General features: G+C 41.8%; 1 protein-coding gene across 5 annotated transcripts in view; it reads left to right on the top strand.

Annotated features, from left to right (window-relative positions):
- The window catches only part of SMARCAL1 (SWI/SNF related, matrix associated, actin dependent regulator of chromatin, subfamily a like 1), a 35,367-nt gene that overhangs the window by 216 nt on the left and 23,560 nt on the right, over positions 1-11,591 (top strand). For 4 of the 5 annotated variants that reach the window (XR_006170332.1, XM_042827320.1, XM_042827319.1 and 1 more), the window contains exons 2-7: positions 160-1,100; positions 1,746-1,796; positions 3,449-3,709; positions 4,597-4,647; positions 8,378-8,561; positions 9,646-9,796. Coding sequence is in view for 4 of the 5 variants with exons in the window: in XM_042827320.1 (XP_042683254.1) it covers positions 239-1,100; positions 1,746-1,796; positions 3,449-3,709; positions 4,597-4,647; positions 8,378-8,561; positions 9,646-9,796 (1,560 nt within the window). In the remaining variant the exon portion in view is untranslated. Of the gene's footprint in view, position 1; positions 68-159; positions 1,101-1,745; positions 1,797-3,448; positions 3,710-4,596; positions 4,648-8,377; positions 8,562-9,645; positions 9,797-11,591 lie in introns of those variants that run through there. The other variant, XM_042827321.1, reaches the window with a different exon arrangement.

Genomic DNA, 11,591 nt, shown 5'->3' with positions numbered 1-11,591 from the left:
GCTGACACTCCCTTCTGCAGCTGAGTGTGTGTCTGCTATGTGCTGGGAGATGCCTGAGGACTGAAAGGTTGTTAGAAACCAGTCACTGATAGCAATGAGTTGTCAGTGCATTAAGCTTGCCTGGGACAAAGTTGGAACTTCTGCTGCTTTCTTTTTCAGACTGGCCTCCTATCAAAGAGCAGGTGCCACTGAGATGAAATACTGATGTACTGACTCAGGTTTGTTTGAAATAGTGAAGATGTCATCTGGCCTTACAGAGGAGCAAAAGAGAAGAATTGAAGAGAACCGCCAAAAGGCTTTGGCTAGGAGAGCAGAGAGGCTAGCAGCCCAGCAAAGTGGGCAACTGGGGATCACTGGGCCTCAGGTAGAAGAACAGAGTCCAGACGATCGAGGAAGCTTGAAACAAGATAACAATCATGTCAAGTTCATTAGCCTGCCCCAACAGAATCCAGACACTCCTGCGGAGCAGAAGAGCTATCTTCAGAAAGATTATAATAATTACACTGCAAGCCAACAGATGGCTGGTTCACAGGGAGAGCAACAAAAGAATTGTTCAGAGGACTCAAAACAAGCAAGTGGCATTAAGCAGTTCCCTACGTCGATCCCAAATTCTCTGAGTTATTCCCATCAACATTACTCAGATGGACAATATGGACAACAAGCTTTAATTAATCCTGGTACATTCCAGCGGCCCAAGTGCTACCCAGCTTTCAAAAACCCTACAGAAACATCTCACCCTAATTTAACTGGTAACAGGAACTCTGACGGTATTAAAGATTTACAAAGTCAGAGCAAATCTGCCATAAAATATGCTTCATCACCAAGCAGCACCACTCTGAGTTCTTCAGAAATGGTGATAAATATAAACAGACCAGAAACAGAAAGACAGGGGGGAAGTGGTGCCTTTCCAAGCAGTGGTAAGATGCAGAAGCTGACCAGCCCTGCTGTTGCAGACTCTATCAAAGCTGCCTCTTGCAAGAAAGCAAATCCTGTCACAAAAGGAAAATGTGTGAAATATGGGGAAGACCGTTTCCAGGTTGAAGTAGGGTATAATGCTGAACTTATTGCTTTGTTTAAGAAGATACCAACCAGAAAATATGGTAAGAATTGATTCGTTGCTGTTTTCTCTGTTCTGTGTTTTGATTGCAGTTTCAATATGTGCTGAAACTGGAGTAGCGTTATGTTTTTAGCAGGGCATCTAGTGTTGGGATCAAATATATGGTATAGTATTAATGGGGCACTGGAAAAGTCAAGGCTGGAACTGAAAAGATATTCTGAGCATAAAATCTTGAGTTTGGATTTGGCCAAGAAATCAAAAGTTTTATGAGCTGCTCAAAGAAGTTTAGTGTTGGTAGCTGGTCTGTGTTTTGGAAATGAAGGAAGTTATTAATGAATTAGTATGGGAAAATAGGCCACTTCAGAGTCAGTAGGCTGAGTATTAACTGGGTTAATGAGAGTAGTGGAGTTCTCTACTTGCTAATCTTTTCTCTATGCCTTTGTTATATTCTCTTTTTGTTTCCCACAGATGTTGCTCCCTGTGAATGACTGCTGCATTCTCCTTGCCTTAGCATTAATGTGCCCTGTGGCTTTATTTGGTGCCATGTAGCTGTAAGCCTGGGCATGCTGTTTTTCAGATGTCTGTTGAGAAATTTTCATGTGTAGAATGATTCTGTATTGTCTGGCATAAATGTTTTACAGCACCACTTTTTTCTACCTCAAATAACTCATATTCTGCCTAATTTTAGATCCTACTATGAAAAAATGGAATTTCAGCCTAGAAGATTACAGCAGTTTCAGTAAGTAAATGGACTGTTGAATTATAAGAAAGGCTCTTAAGTCTGAAGATCACCACCATAACCTTTCTCTGATTGTGATTTTACTTTGTTGTTGTCTGGAGTAATGAAAAAAGATGGTGATACTCAAACATAATGCCCACCTTTTAGGCTTTTAGCAGGTATTATTTTTTGACATGTTGTAGTATGTTAGAAGTATGATTTTTGATGTAATCTAAATGCCTAGCTTAGGTTTAACCTTCTCTGCAGTTGCTGAATTGCTTAGGAGTCAACAAGCCTGATTATAGTGGAGTCTGCGTTGACAGCTGACTCTATTGGCTAATACTTAATTTCTAGATCTGTTGAAGTATGTTCTTTTTCAATTTTTTTTTTTAATTTTTAATTTTTTTGCTATTTTTCCTATTAATTTTGGGTATCAGAAAAGGAAAAAGTCTAAATTTTCTAAAGCTCTGAGTGAGGCTGAAAATGAATTTGCCTTTTTTGTTTTTTTTACATACCAAGGATGGTTTTATCTTTTTCTCTACTGTCATTTTCTGCAAAGATTGAGAGATGACAGAGAGGCAAGCGAGTCAGGTAAGCTTTTCAGAAGTACGTTGTCTTGAAGCCAGTGATAAATCATTATTGATTTCAGTGGGAACAGAATTAGGCCTGTGTTGAGCACTTTGAAAAACCCACAGTTGAGTACTGGTATTCTAGCTTCCCATGTGGGTTGCCACACACATTCATTATTTAAGTGCTGCTGGTTTGCTTGAAGTGTACTGAGTACAGATGAGAGTGGAGTCTCTGCACCAAGGAACTTGCAAATAAAGAGAATGATTTTTGGAAATTGTGTCATGTCAGGGTTTGTTTTTTTTTCTCCTTAAACTGTAACTTCAGCTGTAATGATAAAGACAGCCATGTGGATATAGATTGACAAAGAGACAGAAGGGAAAAACATAACACACACTAGTGTTGTTAGTCATGGTCTTCACTGGCAAAAATATGTCTTGTCTCTCCCCATGCCCTAGCATCGTGATGCAGGTGGTTGCTGCAAACTGTAAGATAGGAGCCCACCTGGCTGTGCAGAAGTACAAGCCTAACTGCAAGCTGTGTTAGAATAAAGGGTGATGGTCTTGCAACAAAGAAGAGGTCTATGGTTTTTTATGAGATTCCTTCCTACAGTATTATGCTTACTGAGCATTTCTCCTTGATGAGATTGCTCAGATGTCCATGTGAATTTTTAGATCTTTCTCCTTTGCTACTTGCAGAAACACCTTCCAATCTTCCCAGGCACATACTGTTGATCACCATGCCTCTCTGCATCATTTTATGTGGAAATGCTATGGCTGTGTGCAGTTTGCTTCTGAATGTGTTTCTGTAGGTTGGCTGGCCTGGCCTGGCCAGGTGAGCCATGTTTGGGGTTGTTGACAGCAGGAGCCTAACGCCGTAGCAGTTCTGAGTGAGCCCTGACTCCTGTACTCTTGCATGTTTGCCCTGACCCTGCTGTATTCCACTGTTCTCTATTCCTTGTCCCTCAAAGTTAAATTAAGGAATCTTTGTCCCCTTTAAATGACAAGCAAGCCAGACATCTTCACATCCTCTTGTGCTTTCCTTTCCCAAAGTAGCTTAACAGCATTCTCCAGTCTTTCCTTAGTATTTCATGTTTTTCTTTCTAGTGGAAGCAGCAAGTCAACTTTCCTCTGTGATTCTGGCACCACTGGAAGGAGAAAATGCAGTTGAGTTGTCATCAGGCCCTCATTTCAGCAGCAGTGGGGTTGATATGGTATCCCTCTTGAACATGTGCAAGAACTGGAAGAAACCCTCAGCCCACGTCAAAGGGAAGTGTGTGCTGATCTCTCGCTCTCGGTTTGAGGTTGATATTGGGTATTCTGCAGAAGTGGTTGGAGTGTTCAAACAGATGAATTCCAGAAATTATGGTGAGTCTCTATTTTAATGTTACTGGGACTGCTTTTGAAGTGCTGTGAATGATATGGAGGAGAGAGAGCGTGAGGGCATCAGTCTTTGAAATAGTGTGAGAGGATGTGCTTTGGTAAAGATTTTGAGAGCTTAGTTCTGGTATAGAGTTGTATCTGTGCCCTGCACAGTGCCAGAGAATCTCTTCAGAGCCTATTAGTCAAGATGATATTTCAGCACTTGGCATTATATTTACTCTCAAGGTGGGATGCGACAGCAGTTTGCCAGTACAGAGGCCACACTTAAGTTCTTGTTCTTATTGTCAACTGGCTGCAACTGTCTGAGCAGACTGTGTTTACTAGCAGCTTTACTGAAAATTTTTGAGGCAAGTGGAGTTGTAGAGCACTTCTATTGTTGGCATTTAGATTTCAAAGGTACACACTAGTTTTCCCACCAGTTACGTGGGAATGAGGTGCAGTGTGGTAAGGTGGCTTGTGCAATGTCACAGCAGGTCAGTGACAGCATGGAGAGCAAATGCTGCAGCTCTGGCTTTTTGGGCAGAGCTCTACCTGGCTCACTCTGTCTTACTGATTCTGGATTCTCTGTCTTCCCTGGAGGTTGTAGACACATGCAAATTGGGTGTAGAATTGCCAGACAAGTCAGGACTTCATGTTACTTTTCAGAGTGTCCTTGCTTTTAACTTTCTTCAAACTGTTTGTTTAACATGAAAACAAAGGGAGGAAAATTGGTGGCTGGACAGGGTAGGAATTCTGTTAAATCTGTTTTGAAATGAATATATATGGATATAACCACATTCTTATGTGTAGAGATTTCAGTCTTAAGAAAGTTACAGTAATGTTTTCTTGTTTTGTATTTTTTTTTTTTTTAAAATTTTTTTTAACTGTTGCAGATATGAAGACCAGAAAGTGGAATTTCTTACTGGAGGACTATCCCAAACTGAGTGAGTAGCTGTCCCTTTTTTTTTTTTTTTTTTTTTTTTTTTTTTTCTCCTTTCTGCCTAGGGCTGTTTTCTGGGGAGGTAAGTGAATTGTAGCTTCATTTCTTGGACTGAGCCTTCTTATTTTGATGAAATGAGTGGCTAATGAACCATGAAGCAAGCATCTTCCTGCTTTGTCAGACACTTATACTGTTTACCCAGACTCAAAACTGTATAAATATGTATTACTCACACTGGCCTGTTCTTGTAAGATTCTATGCTGAATTTGTGTGACTTCTTAGAGGACCTATATTAACTATTATAAAATTGCTACTGCTTATAAGGTACAGCAGCTATACTTGAACTAAGGAACTGCAGGAAAATGGATTACTATCTTCTGTCTTGAAAGCTTTGAACAGGTAGGCATGGTGGCTACCAAGTGTCCTTACAGACAGTCTTACGGACTGTCTTTAGGTGTATTTCTATAATCTGCAGTGCCAGCCTACCCGTAAAGTTTTGCTCCTTTTTCTGCATGCATCAATTCATAAAATTGCACAGTCACCTCTTACTTAGAAGAGAGTGCAGAGCAAAGCTTACCAGGCTGTTCTACTTAGAATCATAGAATCATAGAATCACCAAGGTTGGAAAAGACCTAAAAGATCACCCAGTCCAACCGTTCACCTATTCCCAATAGCTCCCACTAAACCATGTCCCTCAACACAACATCCAGTCTTTCCTTGAACACCCCCAGGGTCGGTGACTCCACCACCTCCCTGGGCATCCATTCCAGTGCCTGACCACCCTTTCTGAAAAGTAATACTTCCTCATGTCCAGCCTGAATCTCCCCTGCCGTAGCTTGAAGCCATTCCCCCTGGTCCTATCACTAATGACACGAGAGAAGAGGCTGACCCCCAGCTCACTGCAACCTCCCTTCAGGAAGTTATAGAGAGCGATGAGGTCTCCCCTGAGCCTCCTCTTCTCCAGGCTGAACATTCCCAGCTCCTTCAGCCTCTCCTCATATGGCCTGTGTTCCAGACCCCTCACCAGCTTTGTTGCCCTTCTTTGAACACGTTCCAGGGCCTCAATATCTTTCTTGCAGTGTGGGGCCCAAAACTGGACACAGTACTCGAGGTGCGGCCTCACCAGTGCTGAATACAAGGGAACAATCACCTCTCTGCTCCTGCTTGCAACACTGTTTCTGATGCAAGCCAGGATGCCATTGGCCTTCTTGGCCACCTGGGCACACTGTCGGCTCATATTCAGCCGAGCATCAATCAATACCCCCAGGTCCATTTCCTCTACGCAGTCCTCCAGCCACACCGCCCCAAGCCTGTAGCGTCGCCTGGGGTTGTTGTGGCCGAAGTGCAGGACCCGGCATTTGGCCTTGTTGAAACTCATCCCATTGGCTTCAGCCCAGCTCTCCAGCCTGTCCAGATCCCTCTGTAGGGCCTCGCTTCCCCCAGGCAGATCCACACTTCCAGCCAATTTGGTGTCATCTGCAAACTTACTGAGGGTGCACTCGATGCCCTCATCGAGGTCATCAATAAAGATATTGAAGAGGACAGGCCCCAGCACCAACCCCTGGGGAACACCACTCACAACCGGTCGCCAGCTGGATTTGACTCCATTTACCACCACTCTCTGTGCCCGGCCCTCCAACCAGCTCCTTACCCAGCCAAGAGTGTATCCATCCAAACCTCTGGCTGCCAGCTTCTGCAGGAGAATGCTGTGGGAGACAGTGTCAAAGGCTTTACTTCCAGTGATAGGGCCTTGTAGCAATGGCAGGCTGTGAAAGAAGCGTGTGTATCTTGGTGGTGACTTATGAAACTCCAGGATGGTGATGCTCACAGGCTCTGGATTCAGTGGGAGCTGATGAGCCCACACTGCTTTTTAAAAGGGTCTTTTGTATCTGCTAAGGGCCCATCCTGTAGTAAGAGCAGTCTGAGTAAATGCATCATCTCCCAGCCTGTCACTATGCTTGCTGGCAGTTGTACACATTACGTTAATTCAGAATCCCACAGATTTAAGGAAAGCAAAATCAAACTAAAAAAAAAAAAAGAACCAACACCAAACCATAAAAAATTCTTTAGATGTTCTTGCAAGGAGTAATTAGTGAGGGCATTTGAGGTTTCTTGTAGCACGTGCCTTTCAGAGGAGCAGCATTAGGTTTGTGCCGGTTAATTTAGCTACGTCAGGGGAAGAAAAAAAAAAAAATAAAAAGCTGGTTGCCATTTCCAACAGTGCTATCTGTTAGTTTGGAACTGTTTGTAGAGGTTAATGTCTCTCTTCCTAGTTGCTCAGTCACCTTTATATAAAGGTCATTTCAGTAAAATATGTCTGTTGGATGAATCATGCTGGTGGCAGATATATCTTAATCATTCTTCCAGCTCATGTAACGAACAACAGTAACAGAATTATCAGTGAGCAAATTGTAGCAATTATGCTAACACATAGCCCAGTCTGTGAGTGTAATAACAAGCTTGTGCTGTACTTCGAGTGGAGAGAGTTCTTGCTGTTGAAGTACAAATTGAACTGGAGAGTTTAAAAAGTTTGGCCAAAGCCCAACCACAAATGGAAATCTTTTCATATGTATATTTCTTTGAATTGCTTTTCCCCTTCATATGACAGAGATCCATTCTGCTGCTTACCTCTTGGAGATGGGCATTCTAATTTCAGCTGAGTTCTGGAGACGCATTTACTGCTGGTGTCATGAGTATTTATTTCAGTGTGCACAGCTCTGGTCATTTTTGCAAACAGTTGTTTCATATCTTTCTGACTTTGTATACAAACCAACTACTCTCCTTGCCATAAAGGATCTGAGTGTTTGTGTTCATCTGCAGAGGTGCCTTTTGTTTCTATCAGTGGTCAGAGACTGATTACTAATCGTTGTGAGCAGGGACCTTGCAATCATGTTTTAAACTGCTATTTTCTTATAAACTTATTGTTGGATTAAGAAGAGGTTTATTTTTTTGTTTTTTTTTTTGGGTGGGATAGAGAAGTAGAAAGAGGCCTTAAGTCAAACATCACTAGTGCTGAGGGATTCAGGTAGCAGCTTGTGGACTACAGAACTTCTGTCTTGGTAAAAGGCAGAGTGCACCAGCTGAGTAAGGAGCTGCTGTTGGCGTAATGCCCCTGAGGGATGGCTTTCTGAGTACAAGAGTAAGTTCTGATTCTGTGAATTATCCAAGTGTGGGAGAATGGGAGATTATCTACATTTCAGAAAGAACCAAACTGGTGTGAATTTAGGTAACAGGAGGAGAAGTGAGTTTTCAAACTGAGAATGTATGACCTTTAGGTAATTGTCTCATGTAACTCCCGATCCATGCACTCGGCTGGTGGAGACCTGAGAGATATTTAATGCAGAATCCCAAGATGCTTCTGCCTTCTAGACTTCAAGAGCTCTTTTGTTCCAATCCATACTTTCATTTCTGAGTAAAGTGTGCCCTAAGCTGCCCTCACTGTGAATAATCCAGCTCCAGCTGTATTAGTAGCAATCATCTCTGAATGATGGCATCAGACTTCCAGTTTTTTATAATCAAGTCTAAATATGAGGGGAGGGAATGTGATTCATCATCTGCTGCTGAAATAGATTTCAGAGAAGAGGCCAGGCTGACACGAGTGTGTGATGCAGTACTTTCTTGAGCTGCCTAAAGGTAGAAGATAATGTGGTTGTTGAGGTCAAGGGATGTTATCCTGGTGTCCTTAATGTGTGTATGTTTCCCTTTCTGATAATTAACTGCTCTGTTCTTTGCAGTGAAAGTGTTCCAGAACCTTGTGTCTGTAGAAGTGGAGCCACTTCCTGGGACAGTCATACAAGCCTTTGCTGCTCAAATACAGAATTCTACATCACAGAAGATGGATTTTCCTGATGCTGACCTTTCAGTAGTGGACTCTGAAATTGTGACAAGCCTCATGCCTTTTCAGAGGGAAGGTGTGAAGTAGGTCCTTTTTGCATGCTATCGAGATCTAATCCTTGCCTACAGTTCAATAGATCAGTGTACAGGCCTCATTCTCTTTCATGGGGAGAACTTAATGTTTCTCCATAGTCTTGTGATATTGTGGACTCTTGGATGTTTTGCCTGGTTTGTTTTGTTTGATTTTTGTGTGCCTGTGTGTTGTGTTTTGAATGACACACTTATTTGTTTCCAGCTAGAATTCTTCATCATTAGTCAGGAGGAAAAATAGCATTGTTCACATGCTAAATTTCTCATCTCTATCCCATGATTCAACATGTGCCTGATTGTCATATGATGCTTTTGTATGGTCATCTTTTCCTAACCCAGTGCATCTCTGTTGTTTGTTTGTATTAAAATAGTAATGCACACAGTAAGTGCCAGGAAATGGAAACCTGACGATGAAAGGCATAAAATGGCTAATTGTACGCAGAGGGAAACTTTCACGTGGCCCTATTTCTGCCATATATAGCATTTAGTTGTTGAATTTGAGATGCAATCCAGGAAAGCCCATAGTTACTGCTACTTAGGTGATCATGCTATAAATAGTATTTTCTTAGCTCAATAGGAATGAACTCTTAAGACAGAACATGAATAATGGTATGGAATGTGCTCTTTAAATAACTGTAAGATCTTGAGTCTGCTCCATGTATTAAATCAGTGTCTCTGAGTAACCATCCAGGGTCACTTGGCTGAACCATTTAAGCTTTGAGAGAAGATTGTTGTGAGCTGCTCAATTGTGTTAGGACTAATGGAGAACATATAGGTTTACTGAAATAAAAAGCTCAGGTCACTTCATGAGATATACCTTGTAGGCTTAATCTGCAAAGACATCTGTAGTTCATCAGATACTGTGCAGCTACTGCAGCTGATACTCACTGTATAGTGTCATCCATGATCTGCAAAAGGATTTAATTTTTTCACTTCTCAGTTCTACAGAACCTTCCTCATCTGATGTAGACAGATGAGTTGTACTCATCCTGGCTACCAGGAAAGAAGCAGGGCTTGAGAAAGGAAAGAAACGGGACCACTTCTTGACTCTCATGTTTCCCCTCTCTATTTTCCCCAGTTTTGCAGTTTTAAGAAATGGCCGTTTACTTCTTGCGGATGACATGGGCTTGGGCAAGACTGTTCAGGCAATCTGCATCGCTGCCTACTACCGAAAGGAATGGCCCTTGCTGGTGGTGACTCCCTCTTCTGTGAGGTTCACGTGGGCAGAGGTACTGTGAGTTTATGATCATGTGGATAGCCAGTAGAGGGCGTGTGTGATGGTTATTCTATGCTAACGATCAGGACAAGTTATTTTATTTTTTTTTAAACATATGTATTTTAAGGTGAAGGAAGTAAAACTTGTACTTCTTTAAAGAGCAGAGAAATTGCTTAACGTTTGCACTGACCGTATGTTATATGCCTACTTTCTTTTATTGGCTGATTTTCTTTTTGTGGTCCAGCTGTTGGAAAGGAGATCTAGAGAAAATATCTCCTCTGAGCCTCTTAACTTTGTTCCTGCAAGTCAGCTAGCTCTTAAGAGGTGTTTTGCTCATTAATGCCAAAGACAATAGTTGCATTGAAGCAATTGTTGATTGTATTCAATCCCTTTATAGCTGGACTTGCTGGAATAAAAGTTCAGATGCCGAAATCTTCACCTCTTTTCACAAGGTTCTGTTATCATTGTCATTAAATGTTTGTCATACCATGTCATTAAGTCTGTCAAGGATATGACTCCTTTGAGTCTGTTATTGCTGCTAATCAGAAGCCCAAGAAAGTTTGAATGGCTGGGAGATGTAACTGGTTGAAAGAAATCAGTGTCATGACTTGTAAGCTGAGGCTTTTTATTTGCCATAGGCTAGTGAGGTAATCACTGTGGGAGAAAAATGTGAGTCAGATGTTTCAGGTCAGTAATTTCCATGTCTGAGTAGACATGGTTTCCTTACGTTGCTTTCCCTGGGATGCTACATTGATGTAAAAGTGAGAAATGTATTGGTGGAAATGTGGTTGTTTTGTTTTGTACTGTAACCTGGTTATAAGAACATCCTGGCTTGTGTTTCATATTCAGTAGTGCAACAAAACACTGAATGACAAGAAGAAAAAACATTTCTGAACAAAGGAGCAATGCTCATTGTGTTTGAGATGTGAAAGCAAAGGACTTGTTTCAAAGGCCTATGGACCTGTGGTTCAGTACCTATCCTGTATCCATGGCTCCTGTTTGAGACCTACTAGGAGGAATCTGGGGCCCAAGTTGCTTAAGTCCTGGGTATCTACAGCCAAACTCCTCTATTCTGCTCTAAGAGATTTAAGCAATATCAGAATTTTCTACTTGGGTGCTTCGTTTCCTCTATCTACACCCTCCAGATTTCCTGGGAGGCTGTTGTGGGAGGTATTTGTTAGATTTGCTTTGAAATTTTCTGTGTTGCTTTCAGTAAGTGAAGGATGTGAATCTAAGGAAAATGTTTGGCAGAAGGTGTACAAAAAGGTGAAGGTTATGGTCTGTAACCTCAATTCATTCTGTACAGATACATTTAACATAAAGTTCTTGTTTCTGGAGATGAATAGCCAGAAATTGGGTTCATCTCAGAAGTGCAGGGTTTAGTTTTCAGTTTTCCAGGCTCATACCTTTGAGTGCTTATGTATTTTAAGTGCAATAGGAAGCCAGCAAGAAGGGATGAGAAGTGCTGCAGGTGTGCATTTGGAGTTCTGTGCTGAAACTTAGATATTCAGACAGATTCTCTTTTCTGTGAAGTAGGCATGTGACCTTTCCAAAAGGGGAGAGCAGTTCAGCTGGTAGCTTCTAGATTCTTTTTACTACTGCTGCCTTTGTCAGTTTTGCATAGCATCAGCCCCGTGTTTTTTGGTTTTGATCCAACCTTGCCCGCATAGTGGCCTGCTTTGGTTGTGGTGCTTGTAAGTGGTGACAATAGGCAATTGTTAATTTCTCATGTGCTGTAGCATTTGAATTATGTACCTGCTGCATGTAATTCATGGAATCACTACGATTGGAAAAGACCAGTAAGATTA

The sequence above is a fragment of the Centrocercus urophasianus genome, unplaced genomic scaffold, assembly GCF_019232065.1.
Source record: "Centrocercus urophasianus isolate 14NV4802_14NV808 unplaced genomic scaffold, USGS_Curo_1.0 seq_28, whole genome shotgun sequence".
Lineage (NCBI taxonomy): Eukaryota > Metazoa > Chordata > Aves > Galliformes > Phasianidae > Centrocercus > Centrocercus urophasianus.
Note: the sequence above shows the minus strand (reverse complement) of the source record. Positions and strands in the feature narration are given on the sequence as shown.